Below are 23151 nucleotides of genomic sequence, written 5' to 3' on the forward strand. Positions count from 1 at the left end.
GGCGGTAAGCGCTCACCCTGAGACGACACTTTGCAGAGTTTGTGCAATTTCTCTTGTTTCCTCTATCATTCAGATATTCATTGCTTTATAAACAGTATTTTTAAAGACTCACTCCTTCCTTAGTAATACCTTACTGCACTTGCAGTAGGTCTATTCGTAGCCTATTCTAAGGAGTAATTTGCTCCACAATCTTTTAGAAAAGCTCGTAGCCCCGAGAGCTAGCCTAGCTAGCTACCTTTTCCAACTACAGCTAGCCCTTTTCTCCTTAACACCTAGCCTACCTTTACATTTTTTGATCATCCACCGCAACAAATAAAACACCAGCACTTGAATACTATTTTGTGCTGTCCCTGTCTACATTGTGTACAGTTCGTTTGGTTAGGAATCATTGCCTAGCACAGCCTTATCCATTGTTCGTGTGCAAGTCGTTCACAACCACACATACAAGAACACGACGTTGAAATTAGAACTTTATTAACTTCATACGCTGTATCAGCAAACAAACACAACATGGACAAGTTTCTGATTCGTAAAAGTCAGAAAGAGAAGCCTGTGGACTTCTTTAAACATAAACGTGATGGCCTCCAGCAGCAACGAACCACCATGTCCAAGCATAGCACTATCTCCAAGCAGTGTCTGGAGCATCTTATGTAGTTGCTCATAGAATTGCTAAGCTTGGCAAACCCCATACAATTGCCGAAACACTGATTTTGCCGGCCACGCAACACGTTTAGAATAATGATAGGTATTGTGCTGAGTTTAGCTCCTATGTCAAATTACACTGTATCACGCCGAATATCAGAAATCAGTTTGGGTCCTATTTCAAAGAGGACTACCGTTCATTCGCCTGAGTTCGGGATCCATTTCTCTGCTCAGCAGATGAGCTGTCACTAGACATGAAAGAGCAGCTGAAGAGTGACAGTAGACTTAAGCATCTCCCCTCTTTCGTCATTCTTTTTTTTGTAAAGATCACAAGAGGCCCATAATAATAACAGTATCCTAATGATAGCAATAATACCACTTATTATTATTATGATAATAATAATAATACAATAATAATAATTGGTCGATAATCATTAATTATAATAATACCTACTATTACTGATAATAATAATAACAATAATAAAAATAAATAGTTATAATAATTGTCTGTATGGGCCTAACAATAACAATAGCCTAACCTTGACATGTCAGGCCTATCAATAACAATACACTATCTATCTATCTATCTATATATGGTGGTGTAGTTGAGGGCGGTGGCGGCGGGCCGCGGGTGGATGGGGGGGCCCCAACTACCCCTAACCAGCTTTGGGGGGGCCCAGCTTGCAAAAGTTTGAGAACCCCTGATATAGAGTATATACAGAGGACCATATAGATTATATACATAGAGTGTGGACCATATAGATTATATACAGAGGACCATATAGATTATATACATATAGTGGACCATATAGATTGTATACATAGAGTGACACATATAGATTATATACATAGAGCGGACCATATAGATTATATACATAGAGTGGACCATATAGATTGTATACATAGATTGGCATCAAGTGTCAAACGTCCTTGTTTTACATGGTTACCAAATCACCCTTATTACAGTAGCTACCATTCAACACTCTAATCAGCCCTTTAAAACATATGCAGATTATTTATTTTATGGACAAAAAAAGTATTGAACCTTTCAAAGAAAATGAATTAGGGAAGGTTCCCCTGGTACTTCCAATTCTGTGTTTCACAAGGACCTTTGCATTGCCTCAAACTAAAACATGTGTTTATGTTTTCAAGTTTTGTTTGTGAATTAAAACATATCACCATCCTCACTTGTGTAATATTAGTAGCAGTTGGAAATGGATGAGACACAGTCAAAAGTCCTTTTGAAATCCATTCTCTCATCTCTTAACCTCATACAGGGAATACCAGGTTTGCCCGGACAAAATGGGGATCCAGGACACAAGGTAAGACACAGAGGAGTATTTGTTAAAATGCTTGCTCCAGTGTAGTTGATTATGCACTGGTTTAGTAAAGCATTGATTTGTGTGTGTGTGTGTGTGTGTGTGTGTGTGTGTGTGTGTGTGTGTGTGTGTGTGTGTCTGTGTCTGTGTCTGTGTGTGGTTATCCTTTAGGAATCCCTGAATGATTTTTGCTTATTGAAAAATGAAATGTTTACACCATGTAGAGTTTCTGTTTGTTTTTCTAAACAAGCAATTTCTGAATTCAGGCGCATGTGGATCTTTTGAAGTTAAATATTGATTCCTTGTTTTTACCTTATTTTCAGTAGAATTACCTAACAAAGTGAAACGATCTTTTCAGTTTCAAAAGTATAAACTCACCCAGTATTCTGAGTAGACACAGACAGGGGGCATTCACCTGAGGAAACCTCCCAGTGAGTGAATTTCTCTCAATCACGAGCTGTCGCTGTTAATGTTTTGCGTGCCTCAGTAATCTATAAACATCTCCATGCTCGGCTGCTTTCACCCCCCCGTTACCTGTGTGGATGTGAGTGGTAGCCTCGGTAACCATTAGCTTCCAACGCTATCATCCCCGCATGAACCCAGCCTTCCTCAGGATGATGCCATTACGGGGCAAGAGCCATGCGTTATTGGACTATCTATCACGCTGACAGCACGCTCTTGTCAGGTCTTTCAACGTTTCAAATATGTATTAGATAAGGCTGCACCAAGCTATTTAGAGAGTCCTGTGCAGAAGGCCGTGGTCTTTAAATGTCGGCGGCCCCCAATAATGCTATTTATTTATGATGAATGGCCCCTCTCCCGCTAGCAGAGTGTGCATCATGTTGAATTCTTACTCAGGGGCCTTGGATTTCAAATGCTGGGAGCAGTGAGAGACTGTAGCACTGTGTCTCTGCTGTGTGAAACGATATTGGAATACAGATTCTTTTTAAAGGGCCGTCTAAGCTTAGATTTGGATACTGGCATTTTTACCTTGACATCGGCAAATAATACTTTTTAGTTAGGCTGAGGTCTTGTCAGGCAGTACACACTGATACCGAGCAGGGAGCACCGAAGACAGGTCTCATTTTGCACTGACGAATACATTGACACTGGTAAACAATAACGCTTTATGTTGCCATTTGGTAACACATTCTGTTGAGGTACGGTAGACAGTTGCTCAATTTGGTAGGCTAAGTGCGTGGTCAATGTTATGCTGTCAAACTGTGTAGAAAGTAGATTAGAAGTGCCTGTCAAACGGGAGTGTGCCTTCCTCAAAACAATTAGCATTAGCACAATTAGCATCAAAACACCCACCACTTGATCAGACACACCCAAATGAGGCCTGGGTCCACCCTCAAAAACGCTCAACTCTTTGTGCAAGTTACGAAATGAATTACCAAATTAATGTGCCCTTGGTGTGTGTGTATTAAATCAGGGCCCTCTGTGTGTTTACAGGGTGAAGCGGGAGCCACCGGACAGAGGGGATCTCCAGGGGAGCGTGGCCCACCGGGTCTATCATCGGGAGGAGGCGGGTACAACTCTAAAAAGGGTGGAGGTATGATGGGACCCATAGGCCCACGTGGAGAGAGGGGATCACCAGGACAACAGGGACCTGCAGGACCATCCGGACGTGATGGCCAGCCCGGGACCGACGTGAGTGGACATACGAAAGGACATGAAGGGTGGCTGGACAGGTTAACCCTCACAACCCGAGCCGATTTCCTTATAGTGAACAGACACTTTTATACAAAGCAACCTGCATAGGCATCCTGCGGCGGCCAGGAATCGATGCCAGGTTCGCCACTTTGAGGGTGGTGATGCTAAACACTGTTACAGTTACAGTTAAATATTGTGCACGACCATATAATTAATGTTGGTGATGAGGTGCTGAGATAGAGGCTGATTTACCCTGAGGACCTTTTCCCTATTCTTCAGTGTGTCTCACTCTTCTTCAGTGTGTCTCACTCTTCTTCAGTGTGTCTTACTCTGTGTGCTTCTAGCTTTGCATCAGGGCTATTAGAAGAGGTAGTCAGGCAGGCTAGACAGGTGTGTTTCAACGGGTTCAGGGGACTAAGACCTGGCATCATTTAACATAAACTAACTTTTAGAATTTGGATATTATGTATCCTAGCTATGTCGGCAAATGATCCTGATCTATGCAGGGGAAGAGGAGAGAGGAACTGGGAGGCAGGTCCTGGTAGGGTGCAGGGGAAGATGGGAGAGGATCTGGGAGCCAGGTCCTGGTAGGGTGCAGGGGAAGATGGGAGAGGATCTGGGAGCCAGGTCGTGGTAGGGTGCAGGGGAAGATGGGAGAGGATCTGGGAGCCAGGTCGTGGTAGGGTGCAGGGCGGGTTAGCAGACAGATTAATTAATCGACTGAATGATTTAAGTACTTAACTGCTTCACTGGTTTGTCGGTCAATTTATTGACATGACCACTAAATCGTTCAATGCCTAAAAGGTCACTGAGAAAACTACTGCTAATCTACTCCAGGCAGCTTCAGCATATAGACAGAGGCAATAATCATGATTTAAGAGGGAATATTCATAGTAATAATAATAAAGTAACGGATGATATGCAGTAGGTTGCTCATTCGTAACAGCATGACTGGGACCCCAGCAGGCAGAAATGCAAGCACAAAGGGGCAATACAAATAGTATTAAGAAAAATAAGTCTAAATAAAAATAAGATTCATAAGTACAATTAGTAGGTTAGGTCAAACTGTAGAGTAAATGTAAGAAACAAAAGCAATGTAGAAGATAACAAAGAGGGAAGAGAGATGAAAGTAAAGCATAAAATGTAATAAGATCCTAATAAATTAAGAAATTTGATCCAGCACTCGCAGATATGCAAATAAGCCCGAGCCTCCATAATGTGTTGTCTAGGCGTACATATTTGTTTGTGTTTAGACCTCAATAGAACAGCTGCTGTGGGGAAAACTAATATTCTTTCTAGAGCACACATCAACATGGTGAGTGACTTTAAAAACTCACAAAGGAAATCGTGGCTTCTTCTGAGGAGTCCGTGAGGTGTGCTTAATCAAATGAGACTCAGGTAGTGGGCGTAAGTGGCATTAATTAGCTGAGCCTTTCTGATTAAGTAAACAATTCATTCCAAATTAATTTGACTTCACAAGGGAATGATCCCCTGCACGTTATTTGAATGACTATGCAGATTTTATACTGTGTAGTTAAAAGTTTACGAGAGTTGAACTTTAAAAGTTGTACTCTTTTGCACTGTGCAAGATGTTGGTCTAATCCTAAGTCTATCCTAACACAGAATCTTCTGGGTGGATGCTTTGGTACTACGAACTCCAAGACAGCTGTTGATATCAAGTGCTTTTCAACCATTAATGCCTCACTCTTTCCCTCTCTCCTTTGTAACTCACTCTCCCTCTGTCCTTTGTAACTCATTCTTTCTCTCTCCTTTGTAACTCACTCTTTCTCTCTCTCTGTGGCTGCCAGTAGCTGCTAAATTAGTGAATCTCAGTCACATAAGGACAAAACTCAGTTCAGGCATACTGTCCGTGAGTCAGCAGAAGATTACAGGGAAATTGGGTTTGATAGTGTATCTGCATAATCTTGTCCCAATGGTTTGAAGATTTAAGAGCAGGCTCCTGCAAATGTAGACGCAGTAAGGTTTATCCACAAACATCCAGCCCACGGCTCTTACCTGTATTCTTCACGACGTCCCTCTGAAGTAATTTTACTTACAGAGTATGAATGTGAAAACATGATCTCAGACAGAGTATGGAAGCATAGGTCTTTGTGTGAGAATGAGGGGGGGGGGGTGGATGTGTGTGTGTGTGTGTGTGTGTGTGTGTGTGTGCAGCTAGTCGTTAAGAGGATGTGAAGTGAGGGGAGTTTGCTGCACAGAGACATAAAGTCATGACTTCTCTGGTGTGTGTGTGTGTGTGTGTGTGTGTGTGTGTGTGTGTGTGTGTGTGTGTGTGTGTGTGTGTGTGCAGCTAGTCTAGACATAAAGTCATGACTTCTCTGGTCTTCTCTCAGGCTGTTGTGAACTACGATGACATCAGGAGCTTCATCAGGCAACAGGTCATCAAGATCTTTGATGGTGAGTAAAACCTGAATCCTCAAGAATAGCGTATGTTTAAATATAGCGCCTATTTGAATGTGTTATATATTAAATCCACCATGTCTTTTAATGGTCATCAATGAACAACCTGAAACTAAAGCTAAAATGGAAGAGCCGCACAAGTTGGTATTCATCTCAGATTAAACTCATGCATCTCTTGTCATGATAAAGGACTTTAGGTCTGAATGCTGATTATTGTCATTGAAGCTTTTTAAACTGCTTCTTCTGTCATGATAAAGAACTTTAGGTTTGAATGCTGATTATTGTCATTGAAGCTTTTTAAACTTCATCTCCTGTCATGATAAAGAACTTTAGGTTTGAATGCTGATTATTGTCATTGAAGCTTTTTAAACTGCGTCTCCTGTCATGATAAAGAACTTTAGGTCTGAATGCTGATTATTGTCATTGAGGCTTTTCAAACTGCATCTCCTGTCATGATAAAGAACTTTAGGTTTGAATGCTGAATATTGTCATTGAAGCTTTTTAAACTGCATTTGGCTGTCATGATAAAGGACTTTAGGTATGAATGAAGATTATTGTCATTGAAGCTTTTTAAACTGTGTCTCTTGTCATGATAAAGGACTTTAGGTCTGAATGCTGATTATTGTCATTGAGGCTTTTTAAAGGGCATTTGGCTGTCATTAACTGAATGCTCCTCGTGCGCAGAGCGGATGGCCTACTACATGTCGCGCATGCAGACGCCCGTAGAGATGGTGTCGTCTCCAGGGCGACCAGGACCTCCCGGCAAGGACGGAAACCCAGGCATATCAGGACCGCCAGGGGGGCCTGGCCGCCCGGGGCAGATTGGCCGCGAGGGTCGCTCAGGGCCTATGGGCCCCCCAGGTAATACCCCATACCACCCCCCCCCCCCCCCCCCCCCCCTCACCTCACCGTCACTGGAGTTTGTTTGTTTGAATGCCCATTGGATGCAGCCCTGGGCTGTGTGTGTGAGTGTGAGTGTGAGTGTGAGTGTGAGTGTGTGTGTGTGTGTGTGTGTCTGTCATGTTTATGGAAAGGTTGGTCAAGCCATGCTAATGCCCATCTGTTGCACCCAAACATGCCGTTGGTTCATCTACAGAAATATGATATGTGTTTGTAGGTGTTTGTTTTTTGTTTGTTTATTGATGCTGTCTTCAGAGAGAAAGATGACACATGGGAGTCTGGGAAAACCATAAATTAAAATGACAGACTAAACCATTTTACTTCGACAGTTGGTGTAAATGATATCTGAATATTAAAGAGACGGGCTGAACCATTATCATTTTTCCACAGGGGGGCCTGGGGTGAGGGGAGAGAAGGGAGACAAGGGAGCAGGGGAGATGGGTGACTCTGGACCCCCCGGTGCTCCAGGTAAGATACCCCTTTAAAACACTGGGCCGTTTGTGGTCATGTTATATTCGAACGCTTCCGTTGTTTGTATGTTAGGCTTGAGTGTGCTGACAGTCTGTGGCCAATAATCAATTAGTTAAAAACGAAATCAAAGTACAAAATACACTATGTGTGTTTGTGTTTGAGTGTGTGTGTGAATGCATGCACTGTGTGTGTTTGTGTTTGAGTGTTTGTGAATGCATACACTATGTGTTTTTGTGTTTGAGTGTGTGTGAAAGCATATAGTGTGTGTTAACATCAGCTTGTACAGCCCCTATATAAAGGGACAAGGACTTCTGCTGTTTAATTCTTTATTGAGTATTTATTAGTTCATGCTCGCTATTACAGTATTTGTCATTTTTTGCCACTATTTTATCAGCCTTAGAGGTTAAAGAGGTTAAGGGGTTTGCTTAGCTTGGCCTTGATCTTGGCAGTGCAGAGCTTTTGTTGATAAAGAGGTGTTACTTCATATTGCAGAGCCCCTGTTGAAATAGAGAAGGTGTTACTTCATATCGCAGAGCTTCTGTTCAAATAGAGAAGGTGTTACTTCATATCGCAGAGCTTCTGTTGAAATAGAGGTGTTACTTCATAGTGTTGGGTTTGGTTCCGGTTCGGTAGATCAAGTCGAAGGCCAGTATTCAGCAAAGTTTCCGGCGTTTGGGCCCTTATTATGATTTTGTATTTCTTTAGAGCTGGATTTTGATCCGTTGCTTGCGGTACTTTGCGAGGCCACACGCTGAGCTGCTGTGCAGTGCTGCGTGTTTGATGACTGAGTCCGATTATTGGCAGCTTTAATAGAAATTTCACCGCTGATTGCTGGCTTAGATTGCTTTGAAAACTCCTCTTTCGCCCCCTTGTAGTTAATTAAGCCAACACTCCTTTGTAAGTGTCCAGGGTAATTGCGTATAATTTGAGGACTGCTCATGATGGGTTTTAGCAATATGTTAGATTGGTGGTGTTATATTCCCTCTGATAGTACTCACACAAAGGCTAGATCCCTATCCCTCACATAGATAGCTGTCCCTAGTACTTGGAGGGGGCGGGGAGGGGGGGGGGGGGTCACACAAAGGCTAGATCCCTGTCCCTCACATGGATAGCCCACACCTACTCTTCACTGGTCAGAGTGTGCTGGTACTGATTCAGCTGTTCTCTAATGGAATCATAACTGACCCCCTTACATGGTCAGTGTGCATGTGTTTTGCTTTAGCCACTCTTTAATGTAATCACAAATGACTCCTTTCTCAGAATGAATGGATACATTAATGTGTGAGTGCATGAATGAATGAATGAATGAATGAGTGAATGAATGAATGATGAGTGAGTGAGTGGAAGAATGACTGAATGAATGAATGAATGAATAAGTGAATGAATGAATGAATGAATGAATGAATGAGTGAGTAAGTGGATGAATGAGTGAGTGAATGAATGAATGAATGAATGAATGAATAAGTGAATGAATGAATGAATGAATGAGTGAGTAAGTGGATGAATGAGTGAGTGAATGAATGAATGAATGAATGAATGAATGAATGAATGAATGAGTGAGTGAGTGGATGAATGAAGAGCTTCATCTATGTAACGCTTCTTAGGCACCAGTCCTCTCTCTCCACCATCAGTAATGCCTCTCTGTTCACCCCCCGCAGGTATTCCGGGACCTCAAGGCTACGGGAAGACGGGACCCACAGGTCCAGCGGGCCAACAGGGTATCCCAGGAGTGCCGGGAACGCCCGGGCAGCCCGGCTCCAAGGGCAAGGAGGGGCGCTGTAACCCCTCCGACTGCATGAGCATGCCAGTGGAGTACAACCCCAAGGCCCACGCTAAAGGGCCCTGGTAGAGGAAGACGAGAGAGAGTGACCGATGGAGGGAGACGATGGAGATGTTTGTAACAGATAAAATGGGAGAGTTTTACTGCAGGACAAGCACACTTGTAGTTGGGTTGGCAAAAGCAAAACAACAAAAAAAAAAAAAAGAAAGAAAGAAAAAGGAGGAGAAAGACAGCAGAAACTTCCAGAAAGGCCGTAATTTACCCCCTGTGTCGCCGTATCCAAGCTACTGCATTGTTGTGCCAACCACTCGCTAAGCTTGTTTGGACCGCCCCCCAAATGGAAGCCTTCTGCCAGAACACCCCCACCGCTTAAACACCATGTTTGCTTTAAGCCTGTGTTTGAAAGGATGCTCCTCCTCTCTCAAGCTTCTCTCTCTCTCTCTCTCTCTCTCTCTCTCTCTCTCTCTCTCTCTCTCGGGGCTGGAGTCACATCAACGCATCCAGATTGGCATCCTGTTGTGTTTTCAGCCACTGTCATCCGTCTAAGAGGTTGGACTGAGGACTTAGGGATCCTGAGACTTTGGATCAGATTGTTTATCGTTACTATCTCAAACTCCACCACCGTCCACATGCCTCCACAAGTGACACCTTTTCAACTTCCTTATTTCAGAAATTAGCTTTAATTTTTGACAACCATCCCCCCCAACACACACACACACACACAAAACACGCACACACACACACACACACACATACAGCTAATGGATTTACTTCTTCTGATATCTGAAATGTGTTTTGCTCATAGGCAGCTGTTCAACTCGTGCTTTTCCCTTTCCGCCGTCGTCTGGCCGCTATCTGAGGTGACTTGTTTATTTTTGAGAAAGACCCAGCAGTTCCACACGTGTCCTCGTTGTATGTACTTCTGCTATGCAATCAAAGATCGAGAAGTTTCAAGAACATTCCTGGAAGAAAATAATATCCCCCATGGCTGAACAAATATACAGCAACAGGTAATGCCTATGGTACCATCAGTATATAAATGTGCCCACTTTAGTATTGGGCGTGTGTTGTGTACATATCAATATTTATATATAATGGCTTTTTTTGTATGATTTTGTTTTTGTTTGGTTTTTTAACAATTGGCATAAGAATGGCATATCTCTCCACCCATGCCTGTCATCCCTGATCCATCCACAAGGGGGTCAATGTGAGAAAATAGTCTTCATAAGCTGGGAACAGGCCAGAGCGTCACTAACTGGGCAAACTCTCATGTCTGTGTGAGCCTCTACTTTAAACAGCGTTTCTACGCTTTATCCATCTGTAGCTGGTCCAGACAGTGAAAGCTGGAAGCTAATTGTCTGCCTGTTTTATGTGGGATGCTTCCAATTCGAGTCTTTTGGTGGAAGCACAAAGCAGAGTAACTAACAAGCAGTCACTGCATCACAGATGCACCCCGCAATGCTGCACATCCAAACCTCCTGAGCCTCGTACAAACTTGAATTGCTTTCCTTTTTTTTACTGCAGCACTCACACATCAGCATAACAACAAAAAAAAATCTTCTTTTTTATCTTCTTAGATAATCTCATGCATTTCAAATAACTGCCATCATCAAAAAATATAAATCACCTTGTACATGCCTCAGATCATCTCTTCATTACTCGATTGCTCCACTAAATGGACACGGAATGATAAGCCATCAATCATCTGTCGCCATGCCAACGAGCCTGAATCTGTAATATGGAGCACTTTAGCCAAACTGTTGATGGAGTTGCAGAGTTTGTTGTCTGTGTGTACTGTCCAGAGATCTGATTGGCTGTTGAGACCGTCCATCATCTGTCTGTAAAGCCCTGCCCCATCCTCCTTTTTCTTCATAAATCTCATGCTGTTACCATGCCAACACCTTTTTATCATGCCTGTCATCCGAATCCATCGTGTGCTAAGAGTTTTTTTTATGGAAATCTGAGAAAAGCAAATAAATATTTTTAATGCAGACGTATCCAGTGAAATGCTTATTATTTCTCCCACCTCTGTTTCATTCCATCACCTTTTCTCTCCAGTAGTCTATCAGAATAAAAGAACGTCCAGCACTGCCGTGTGGAAAAACTGCTCTGTTTGAAGACAAACTCGGGGTTGAGCCGCTGTGTTTAAATAATACCAATGTTTAAATGTCAACATAGATAGTTTCAACCCTGTTTGACACCCAAGGCCTGTCATTTTGTACAACAGTGATTTCAAAATAACAGTGTCAAGTGTTTGACCACGTTCAGAAGGCCACTGTTCTAAAATTACAGCTTTCGCTGCAAACCTCTGACCAAGTAAAACACACGTCTGTTCCAGAATGCATTTGCCGCCGTGGGTGAAGAATTTAAGTGCAGAAAAGTGTAGGCATAGGCAACATAACACTTACCTGACTCTCCTTTTTTTTTCTCTCTCTCTCTCTCTCCTTCCTCTCTCTCTCTCTCTGTATCTGACAAACTAATATGGAAGCAGGTTTCCTTTATTAAAGAAATGTGAACATCTACATGATACAGATAGATTTTATTTCACAGTATACTGGAAGGTGTAACTGCTAAATGGTGAGGAAATGAACTCGATGTAGTCCCGAAACCTACAGAAGAGTAGCCTCATCTCTCATTCTCACATGATACAGAAGAACATTCACTTTTACAAAACGTTCCTCTTTATTGATTTAGGTTGACCTGAACAGCCAGGTGCGAAGAAGAAAGAGAACTTTTCTCGTTTACAGATGATCCAAGGAAAGAACAATAAATAGCTTTCGTTGTTTAATGAAAATAATCAGTTCTCTGCACTTTTATTGGTAGGGGGAAAAGGTTGTCATTTGCATCGGGACTTGACAGTGGCATAGATGAGTTGACTGGGAAATGAAACCTTGATGCTGAAGCAGAGTGAGTTTGGTCGACTTCAACTCAAAAACGCTGATTACATTCATTAACCAAGGCTCTCTGTTCAGGTCTAACGAAAACACGAAAACCCACCCTTACATATAAAATTAACACACATTTACAAAGATTTACATAGCACTAAAAATCACTGATTAGACTGTTGTCAAGAAACCTGTTGCCGGGCAACTAGAGGACATTAAGGTAATCCGTCTCTTAGAAGTCTAAGGGGGATACTGTACACAGTCAAATTTATAGTCTGGAATAAAATTGAATCCTTAACAATAACCTTAATGAGACTTAAGGGTATGGATATGGCCTTGCATGTTATACTACTACTTGTGTGAACATTCACAGATGAGGGGGTATGTTTGTGTTAGGGGGGTAGTGTGCTCGAACTTGCCCTGTTTAAAAACAAACAATGCTTGGAAATAATGAGCAGTAAAACTCAAAACATTTAAAGTGACCACAATATAAAAGAAAAGCTCCTCTGTTTATTTAGTATTTATTTTTTCTTGGACTTGAGTCTTTCAGCTCTCCAGTCCAGGGCTACTGGTTTGGTGATGTCAACAAGATGATGATGATGTCACGGCTGACACTGCTAGAACCTCACTGTCGGGTGGTGGTGGCGGCGGGAGTATTCCAAAATGAGTGACACTGCCAACAGCCAATGGTGGATCGGCCACCGGTGATGTCACAATGATAGATGTCTGCAAATGTCAGTCAGGCTGGTTTGCCCCCTCTACCCCTCACGCTGGTGTTTAGAGGAGGGAAGGAGTGTATGAGTGCCTCTTTCTCTCTCTCTCTTTCTCTTTCTCTCCTTCTCCCTCGTTCCCTCGAGATGTTACTTGGATGGCCCCTTGATCCTTCCGGCCTCCATGAGCCGGGGTGAGGTGTAGGCGGAGGCAGCCAGGCAGGCGGCCGCTTCACAGAACCCGGGGAGACCCGACGGGCCAGCCTTACCTGGGTGACCAGCGTCTCCAGCGGAGCCATGGGGGCCTCTCTCACCATGCTTACCATCTCTGGCAACCCCGTCAAGACCTGGAAGACCTGCGAGGAGAAAAACAACATCAAGAGTTATGGTGCGGAAGGACGGTGTTAGGGGCTGGCCTCTCTTAGAGTCTTCAGGGTTGATTTACCTCATTAGTGTTAGCACAGTGAAATAGCTAAGTGCAGTTCCGTGGTGTAGTGATTCGCTAACAGGAGCGGTGGTAAAAAGGGAAAACAAACGGCATGTTTGATCTCCTCTGCTTGTGTGGCTGGTTGTACTGACCTGGGAGACCGGGTATGCCAGGCTGGCCGGGATGTGGGCGGCCTGGGTCTCCTCTGTTTCCTTTACCTCCTCGCTTTCCTGGAGGAGCAAACATCAACATCAACATCAACAACAACATCAACATCAACATCAACATCACCATTAACATCAGCATTAACATGACAGCTCTGTATGATGCATATTATTGCACTGTACCTTTAAGACCAGTGTTTCCAATCTGGCCAGGAGCCCCAAAAATTCCGGGGATTCCGCGAGCTCCAACTGGTCCATGTGGCCCTTGAGGCCCCGGTGACCCCGGAGGTCCAGGAGGCCCTGGAGGTCCCATCACGCCGGCTCCGCCCAACACGGCCCTCTTAGCGCTCACTGCTACCGCCGCTAGCCTCTCTGGCAGGAAACAGGAAACAAGCACATGAAACAACCATAGATATCAGATGTCATCGTCCACTGAGAAACATCGATGATCCTGTGGCTCCACTGCTGGGTCACGGTGCTAACAACACCAGGGTCATAGGTTTGATACTGAGGGAGCACACATACTAATGGAAATAAAAATGTGTTTTTTTATTACTGCTATTTGGAGGAGATACAACAACAAATATCCTCACAGAGATATATAAAATATTGATGTCGCCGATGCTAGAGTTCAACACCCAGGGTGGACACATACTGATCTGTCATGTCATGTAAGCGTCCATTAAAGGGCTAAAACTATAGTTATTACCTCCGCCAAGGAGGTGTTTTCAGTGTGGTTTGTTTGTCGGTTTGTCAGCAGGGTTATGGAAAAACTACTGGCCTGATTTTCATGACACTTGGGTGAAGCAGGAGCCAATGAGGAAACCATTACGTTCTGAAGTGGATCCATATCACAGGGCGGATCCTCACGTTTAGTTTCACTTTCATTAGCTTTGCGAGCTCTGTGCTCTCCGAGGGCTCTTCTAGTTATGTTACATTTAATTTTTGTATCTCAATTCTATTATGTATTATCTATTCATCTTAAGTGGCTTTCAATAAGATACTCTACTAAATACACACCAAGCATTTCAGAATGAAGGGAAGAACATACAAAACTCACGGCTGTGTGTGTGTAAAAGTGTCACTTTACTGTGCTGGAGAAGTAAGTGTTATATAAGAGTTAAAGTTCTGGAGCGACCAGTCCCACATCACCAGTATGAGGTCAAACCTGTATCTGTGACCCCCCCAGGGGAAAGTAGTGTTATATTTGTGCTCTCTCTGTCCCCCAATAAGATTTGGGAGAGCTCAGCAGGCCGGGCAGCAGATAGGGGAGTCGGTTTAGCTGACTGTGATATTACGCTTGTTCCCACTATTTGCCTTTTGGCCTGAATCCAGAAACAGATTGGTTCTCCCAAATCTCTCCTGCCTGTTAGATTTGATGCACACAGAAAATCCACTCTTGCTCCTCTCTGCTTGCTTGAGCTGATACACGGTGTTGCCTGGGTGGAGGTGTGTGTGTGTGTGTTTGTGTGTGTGTGTGTGTGTGTGTGTGTGTGTGAGAGCACGCTTGTGTATGTGATAACCCCGCAGTGTTGGAGAAGGGGATTACATTGTGAACTGCTGTTGGCTAATGGAGGTCACCATGACACAGCTCTGAGTAGCTCTGACTCAGAAAAGAAGAGCTAAAAAGCCCAAGCCGACAGCCTTACAGCAGGGACAAAAACACTACATGAGTGAAACACAAGCACTTACATAAATATGTGCTGACTACAACCTACACACTGTTCATTTTGTGCTTTTCTGTGTGTGTGTGTGTGTGTGTGTGTGTGTGTGTGTGTGTGTGTGTGTGTGTATGTGTGTGTGTGTGTCTTTGTGTAGATATGTGTGTGTGTACGTTTCTCTGTTTGTGTGTGTGCGTTTCTCTGTGTGTGTGTGCGTTTCTTTGTGTGTGTGTGACTGTTTCTATGTGTGTGGGTGTATGTATTTCTGTGTGTGTGTGTGTGTGTTTCTGTATGGGTGTGTGTGTGTGTCTGTGTATGTGTATGTGTGTATGTGTATGTTTCTCTGTGTGTATGTGTGTGTACTGTGGGACGGCCAGTGTGTGAATGGATTCAGTGAGAGTTGATGTCTCCATTGAAAGTCATTAAAATGGCCTCTGCTCTAGCTGACAGGCGGAGGGTAGCTCAGCGGGGAAAGGGTTTTCATGACAGGTCAGGGAGAACTCTATAAAAGGGTTAAGTGTAAGGACTGTAACAAAGGCTTGGGAAAACTCCGTGGCAAGATTAGGAGGACTCTATGACAGGGTGAGGAGAACTCTGTCATAGAGTTAGGAGAACACGATCACAGGGTTAAGGGGGCTATCATGCTAAGGACCTGATGGGTCTAAAGGGGATACTATAATACTGAAAGGGACTATTTTAGGATCAGGGGAACTCTATTAAGATCAGGAGAACCTTATCTCTGGGTAATGATGAGTATGGTGCGGTTTCAGGACACTATCATGTTGAGGACATGAGCGGACCAAGGGGACACTTTTAATGCCAAGGACATGATTGGACCAAGGGGACACTTTCATGTTGAGGACGTGAACAGACTGAGGGGGTCCCATTATTAGGGTTAGGACTTTGTGTCTTACCTTGCAGCATTTTCAGGACAACCTCAATGATGTGCTGGTCAGATGCATCACGACCCTAGAGAGAGAAAGTATGTGTGTGTGTGTGTGTGTGTGTGTGTGTGAGAGAGAGAGAGAGAGAAAGAGAAAGAGAGAGAGCGTTTACATAACGATCCACATCTGCTATGGCCAAATTAATATTGAACAGATTAGCATGGCTCTTAACCAACATATCTATAGGAACATCCTAATATATATGAACATGATAATCCCTCATATCCTAGCTTTCTTCACTATAAGAATATAGGCATACAGAGAGATCTTTGTTGACATGAAGGATCCTTGAAAACGGCATATACTTTTATAATTATGTTCCGAATGACCTTGAAATAACACGACAGCTAAGCCTTTGTCTTTGAAGCAAATCCTGTTTTTGCCTTTGTTTTCAACTATCACTTTTTAATCTTCTCCTGTCCCATTTCATTCTCTGATGCCTCCAGATCTCGGCTCAGCAGAAGAACTGATGGAAACTCATCGTGAGAGGTTGAAGAATTTACATCTTCTCTCTCTACCGAGCAAGCCTCACACGTCTGATGTGTAGGGCTCTGATCTGGTACTTCTGGAATCTAATAATATATACATGATTTTTCACTGCAGCTCCTTGGATTCAAAGCAAGAACAAGAACCTTCCTCTCACCGTTAACATCCTCATTGGGTAACGTAATCCAAGTAATCCTCTAAATGTCTGATCTGTAAGGGTCTCTTTTGTATCTTTGTATCTTTAAGTTCAAGTCACTTATGCTTGCCTACAGAGTGATTACTGGCTCTGCTCCCACCTACCTAAATGCTCTTGTAAGGGCAAATGTTACACCCAGGATGCTGAGCTCGTCTAGTGAGCGTCGTTTGGCACTACCGCAAGTACGGCAGTCCAGACTATTCTCATTTGTAGTTCCACGTTGGTGGAATGAACTGCCTAGCACTACCAGAGCCGGGGCGTCCCTCTCTACCTTTAAGAAGCTTTTGAAGACCCAACTCTTCAGAGAGCACCTCCCGTCCTAACTGGCACTTCGACTAGTGCTTTACTTGCAATTACAGCAGTTACATTCTTGCACTTCTTTTTCTTTTCTATTTAGTTTTTCTCTATTTCTTATGTAAAGTCGTATTTATTGTTACACCAGGTTCTATTGCTCGTAGCTTGACTGTTCTCTCCCTTGTACGTCGCTTTGGACAAAAGCGTCTGCTAAATGACTAAATGTAAAATGTAAATGTATCTGAACAAGAATATCTCACCGAAGATCCTTGGATGCCAGGCATGCCGGGGACACCCCTCTCTCCGTTGAGGCCTCTGGGGCCGGGGAGGCCTGGGGGTCCTGGGTCTCCTGGCTTGCCTGAATCTCCGGTGGGTCCGTTGTGGCCCGTGTCACCCCTCACTCCTTGCTGTGGAGAAAAGCAGTGAGACAAGACGAGGTGAGTTTAAATGCAGCGTCGACACACTGGGGGGACGAGACTGGAAGACAAAAGAGTTCAGAGTTCATTCACAGACTGGTGACACAAAGCTTGCCTCAAAGGGGCCTAACAATGGGAGATGTGGAAATGGACAGTTGGAAAAAAAAAAAAAAAATAGTGACAATTTTGATCAAATGGATATGGACGACAAAAAAATGGGCACAAAAATGTGTACATGTTAGGCAAGTTGATGAGACACACATAGTCTTTATGGATGCAAAAATAAAAAGACCAAATTGTGGCTTTGTATGCCATCTCTGTGTATCAAGAGAAACATTCATCACGTTTGTGTTTCCAATTTACTTTTACATACAAAAATGTAGTCTTACCTGTCCTTTGGGCCCGGGCTCACCAGAGATCCCCTATGTGAAGGATAGAGAGAGAGAGAGAGAGAGAGAGAGAGAGAGAGAGAGAGAGAGAGAGAGAGACATCATATGTAACGAAAAGATGGATATAAGTTCACAAACACTCACTTGAATAGTTTCTAAAAACACTTACCTTGTCTCCTGTCTCCCCTTCCAATCCCTCCACACCGGGGTCACCCTGAAAGAGACATCAACGGAGAAAAATAAGCCGCTGAGACGATTAGAAAATTCTATTTGTGTTGCTTTCCCCCTGTCCTGTCAGTAATAAATGTATACTGTATATCTCCCTATAGCTAAGAGGAGGCGTGTACTCACAAAGTCTCCTTTAGCTCCAACTCGGCCTTGGAATCCCTGTGGAGATCAAAAATGTTGATTCATCAGGGGACAAGACGGCAAGGAGGCAAATTACCAGTGAGAAATCCATTCCGCTTTGACAACACGCTCTCCATCGACGCCACAATTATCAGTGTTAAATTGGCAGCGCACACTGTATTATCTACCATAATATTGTAAAATTGAAACACGACACACACATTTAAGAGGCTGTTTCATGTCTGATGGAAAGAAAATTACTTGGAATAAGCTTACAGAATGCAAATGAAAACGCCATAGCAGGAGAGACCAAGGGTGTATTTGTATGTAAACAGCGCCACTGTTGGGCCGTAGTGTGGTATTACAGGAGCATTAGACCAACACACACTCTTCCTCTGTCTGTTTTACTCTCTCTCGCTCACTTTCTAATACACACACACACACACACACACACACACACACACACACACACACACACACGCACAGAAACACACACACGTATACTATTACATATTGCACAATGGCAGAGGTGTACAAGCTTTCAAAGAAACATTCCCATAAAATGAGTTGTTATTTCTTTGCATTGAGAGATCAAGGATGTAGATGAATCCTTAAATATGTGTGTAGTCCTTAAATACACACACAAACACATACACACACACACACACACACAAACCTTGTCCCCTTTAGTTCCAGAAAGGCCCTGTGCTCCTGGTATTCCCATGGGTCCGCGCTGTCCCTTGTTTCCCTGCAAAGAACAAAGCAGAACATCAGAGATGCGGAGAGAGACTCCAGCCCAGACCATAAAGATTCTGGAACACAGTTGGCCTCAAGTCACATCCTGCTACGAGCACTCAACATGAACACAGTCGACCCTAAGTCACATCCTGCTACGACACACTCAACATGAACACAGTCGACCCTAAGTCACATCCTGCTACGACACACTCAACATGAACACAGTCTGCCCTAAGTCACATTCTGCTACGACACACTCCACATGAACACAGCCTTAAGGGCCTTCAGGTATGAGTCATGGACATTAGTGGTACAGACTCATTTCACCAATCACTCGACATGCAATAACCACAACAGAGGAAGAATGACCTCAAATAACATCTAAGAAGCTCAATGTGTACTAAAGTATATTGAAAACATATCAAGGCTGCTTTTATGTATCCAGTTCCAAACGGCACCCAGGCTGCTGTGCTATTTATGGCTGCTCTCTGACGTGTGACCATCTGAGTGAGCTCAATAGTTCCCTATTGGTTCTCCTCAAGTATATATATTTAAGAATTAAGAGGGTTCAAGAGAGAAGGGGTGCTCAGACTCACGGGCTTGCCCACGACACCCTGGGGTCCTACTGGTCCTCTCTCGCCTCTGTCACCCTGTGGATGGAGAGAGCAGTGTCACCACATGAAGAAACAATAAATTGTGTGTAACGAATGTATAACTATGACACTGGACATATGACTGGACTGATGTGTAGGAGTGATGTGTAGTGACACTTGGTGACGGAACATTAACCAATATATAATTAGCAAAATACAAAAAAATGATACAAAAATGAAAAAAGGGAGAGGAATTCACCTTGGGTCCTGGGACGCCCTCCATGCCAGCCTCACCTGGGGGACCAGGCTCTCCCTAAAAGATGGAGAGAGATTACATGCAGAGGAAAGAAAAGGTTTTGGATTCAGTAAAAGACAAAGTTGGACAAAAGACAAACAACAGGAACAACATTGTGAAGTTGATGATGATGATGATGATGAAGAAGATGAGGTATTACAGATTGAAACAGTAAGGGCAAGCATGGCCATGATTGGTCAGACTGGTCCTCTGGGTTAAGACAGATGCTCTGAGGTGACTCATGTGACCTACCTGAGGGCCTGGTACTCCAGACATCCCGACAGCACCTCTGGGTCCTGTCTCGCCCTGAGGACAACACATCAGCACAGGTGTCAGGTGATCGGAGTCACGTGAGGACAACACATCAGCGCAGGTGTCAGGTGATCGGAGTCACGTGAGGACAACACATCAGCGCAGGTGTCAGGTGATCGGAGTCACGACTTCACTCTTGTTACTTCTCTACTTAATCATCATTCATTCAGTAAAAGCTCTTTCATGAAGGACCAAACGTGTATTTATGGCTGTTGTACCCTTATTTTTAACATCTGATTGTCTCGGAGTGTTTGTCCTTTTTGCGAATGACTCAAGTGCCGTCATGTGACAAACGTGTATCAGTTAAAATGGTAAAGTCTCCGAACATCACAGAAGCAGCTACACAGCCAAGGATCAGCAGGACGTACCTTGTCTCCGAGTCCACCTTTAGTTCCGGGGCCACCTGGCAAACCCTGGACAAAAAAAAAAAAAGAGAAAGAGAAAAAGAGAGGGGGTCATGAGGTCAAGAGCAAGTAATGCTACTTCAGCCATGATAAAGCCCCGCTGAAGGTCTGCTAGCCGAACTGTAATTACTCATCCTGCAGGGGAGCGGGCGGCCCTCGATTACACGGCGCGGCGGCGGTGATACTCAGCCCCGGTGCAGCCGGCATGGTTCATTAGCCTGCCCCGGCAGGACAAAGAGGCCCGCTCTGATGAAGATGAATTGTTTGTGGCTGACTAAGTGCTATTTCAAGGTGGTTTAAATTCAGAGGCTGGACGGGGTCACAAGGTCAGCCTGGACGAATGCCCAGAAGACACACATGGACACACACACAAACGCGTACCCATCTGCACACTCATACACTGATACACTCATACACCCACACAGACACTCATATACACACACACACACACACACACACACACACTCACATGGACACACAGACACACACACCCATCTGCACACTCATACACTAAAACACTCACACACACACACACACACACACACACACACACACACACACACACACGCGTACACACACGCACACACATTCACACACACACACACCCACACACACACACACACAATCTGCAGCTCATTTTGGTTGTTTCTCGCCCCTTTTCTCGCAAGGACATGTGACCAACCATGTCTCTGAGTTTCCTTTTGTGTGTATCCCTCCCTTTCCTATGCACCCATCTCTTTAAGCGCCTTATGTGAAACGTGAAAGAAGAGAGAGCCACCTTCTCAACCATGTCTCCTCAACCATGTCTCTCTGAGCTTCTTCTGCTTTCCTCAACCCTGTCTCTATGCGTATCCTTTCCTTTCCTTTCCTCCGCACCCATCTCTTTAAGTGCCTGATATGTCTCCTCAGGTTGTGTCCTTCCAGCCTGTGAGCGGATCGCTGCTCCTGAAGTACATTAGAGCCGGTGATGAGGTGTGGACCTATTATTATTACGGAGTGCGGCGAAGGAGACACCAGCACACTCCATCACTCAGGCCCCCCAGCCGTTGCTCAGTGGCATTCTGAAGGGGATAAAAAGCCTCCGTGGGCACGGCCATTAAGGGCGGCTTTAGACCGTAAAGCTGGGGGACACAGACGTACGCTCAGGGGAACCTCAGGCCTTGTGCGTGTGCTCCAGCCACGTCTAGCAGCTGACGTTCTCAAGGAATGCACTCCGGACAAAAGAGGTGCGCTTTTTTTTTTTTTAGGTCATCTGGTTTGACATAGAACCTAGAGGTGTTACCATGGTAACACTGGTGATGTGAAGAGATGTCAGATAAGCTACTGTATATGTGAGGAGGCCATTTTGTGAGGAAGCTGGTGAAGGATGTTTTAACTCAGTTGTGCAAATGTTGAGTGTCAAAAAATGCAATGCACAGGACAAATATGGAGGAGGTGGCAGTTTGATGTGAGTTCACCTTGAAACCCTCCTCCTTTAACCTACAGACTGGGAGCCTCAGGGTTTGCTGAGATGACACTTTAAACACACTAGTCATCTCAAAACCTTCTGCATCCCGTGGAGGAGCTGATGCGGATTGGTAGAAATACCTGCCAGGGGTGTTTCCAAGGCACCTCAGCTCTATCATAACTTCATTCAGTATCTAAGAAACTCTAATACCCAGAAATGATTACCCATGGACTATTCTAATTCAATTACAATGATAGTTTACTGTGGTTTATCATGTTTGAATGTCTTGAGAGAAATTAAGTGTGAGAGAGAGAAATACTCTCTCAAATTCTAATGATAGCTGGTGTGGTTTATCGTATAAACATGTTTTGAGAGAGACCCAATGAGAGAGAAAGAGATACTCACAGCTGTCCCTTGGGGTCCTGAGGCACCTGGTCTACCAGCCTGTCCTGGGGCACCCTGCGCATGGAGAGAGAAGAGAGACACGTTACAAGCAGCCTTGTATACAGAGAGGTCATGCCATAGTGAGTCCGCCTGTCACTACAGCTTTGTGAGAGATACTGTGCATCCTGGAGGGAACGCGTACCCGTGCATGTGATGGAAGTAGCTTTATGACGGTATTCAATGCAAACGATGTAACCATGTTTGTAAAGTCGATGAAAGCAACTCAAACATCAACTCGTACCTTTATGCCAGGAATTCCGGGTGTGCCGTCTTTGCCATCAATTCCTGGCAGACCCTGAGACACAGAAAAGACGACAGGTGTGGGCAGGTGTGCGCTTGGAAATGGTTGTGATTCTCATTTTGAAAAAACATGTGAGGATGAACATCACTAGAACTCTGTTGCATGCAGAGATATATAAAGATGGGATAAAGTTACACAAATGATGCTGCTTAACATTTTTAATATAATTTAGTCTCGGCACTTACATTTTCTCCCTTCTTCCCAACAGCACCCTGGGGTCCTTTGATGCCAACTCCACCCTGTGAGGAAAACATTTATTAGCATTTATTTATATTTATTAGCTAACCGGTCCAAAGCAAATCTGGAGTATATATTTTTTATTTCATATTTGATATGACTTGTATTCAACCAAGGACATGAAAAAAGTTCACTATAGTTGTGTATCAATAAGACATATTAGGCTACATTATTTTTCTTATGAATGAATTCATGGATGGATGGATGGATGGATGGATGGATGGATGGATGGATGGATAAAAAAGCAACAGATACCCACCAAATCCCCTTT

At 44.0% G+C, this 23151-nt stretch overlaps 2 protein-coding genes across 9 annotated transcripts in view; one reads left to right on the forward strand and one right to left on the reverse strand.

The window, feature by feature from the left end:
* Nucleotides 1-11182, forward strand: part of col16a1 (collagen, type XVI, alpha 1) — a 77492-nt gene extending 66310 nt beyond the window's left edge. For all 8 annotated transcript variants that reach the window (XM_031586320.2, XM_031586329.2, XM_031586321.2 and 5 more), the window contains 6 exons: nucleotides 1920-1964; nucleotides 3417-3614; nucleotides 5972-6035; nucleotides 6723-6899; nucleotides 7329-7406; nucleotides 9068-11182. In XM_031586320.2, the coding sequence (XP_031442180.1) occupies nucleotides 1920-1964; nucleotides 3417-3614; nucleotides 5972-6035; nucleotides 6723-6899; nucleotides 7329-7406; nucleotides 9068-9258 (753 nt within the window). In that variant the 3' untranslated portion in view covers nucleotides 9259-11182. The remainder of the gene's footprint in view (nucleotides 1-1919; nucleotides 1965-3416; nucleotides 3615-5971; nucleotides 6036-6722; nucleotides 6900-7328; nucleotides 7407-9067) is intronic.
* A 670-nt stretch (nucleotides 11183-11852) lies between these two features.
* col9a2 (procollagen, type IX, alpha 2) overlaps nucleotides 11853-23151 on the reverse strand; it is a 27290-nt gene continuing 15991 nt past the window's right edge. Inside the window, exons 16-32 of the mRNA XM_031586342.2 lie at nucleotides 23140-23151; nucleotides 22829-22882; nucleotides 22584-22637; nucleotides 22304-22357; nucleotides 20416-20460; nucleotides 19988-20041; nucleotides 19700-19753; nucleotides 19444-19497; nucleotides 18786-18857; nucleotides 18113-18148; nucleotides 17931-17975; nucleotides 17762-17794; nucleotides 17217-17363; nucleotides 15951-16005; nucleotides 13559-13747; nucleotides 13364-13441; nucleotides 11853-13140 (exon numbers count right to left, since the gene is read on the reverse strand). The exon at nucleotides 23140-23151 is cut by the window's right edge and continues 42 nt beyond it. Of these exons, the coding sequence (XP_031442202.1) occupies nucleotides 12935-13140; nucleotides 13364-13441; nucleotides 13559-13747; nucleotides 15951-16005; nucleotides 17217-17363; nucleotides 17762-17794; nucleotides 17931-17975; nucleotides 18113-18148; nucleotides 18786-18857; nucleotides 19444-19497; nucleotides 19700-19753; nucleotides 19988-20041; nucleotides 20416-20460; nucleotides 22304-22357; nucleotides 22584-22637; nucleotides 22829-22882; nucleotides 23140-23151 (1242 nt within the window). The 3' untranslated portion in view covers nucleotides 11853-12934. The remainder of the gene's footprint in view (nucleotides 13141-13363; nucleotides 13442-13558; nucleotides 13748-15950; nucleotides 16006-17216; nucleotides 17364-17761; nucleotides 17795-17930; nucleotides 17976-18112; nucleotides 18149-18785; nucleotides 18858-19443; nucleotides 19498-19699; nucleotides 19754-19987; nucleotides 20042-20415; nucleotides 20461-22303; nucleotides 22358-22583; nucleotides 22638-22828; nucleotides 22883-23139) is intronic.

Source organism: Clupea harengus, chromosome 19 (genome assembly GCF_900700415.2).
Source record: "Clupea harengus chromosome 19, Ch_v2.0.2, whole genome shotgun sequence".
Classification (NCBI taxonomy): domain Eukaryota; kingdom Metazoa; phylum Chordata; class Actinopteri; order Clupeiformes; family Clupeidae; genus Clupea; species Clupea harengus.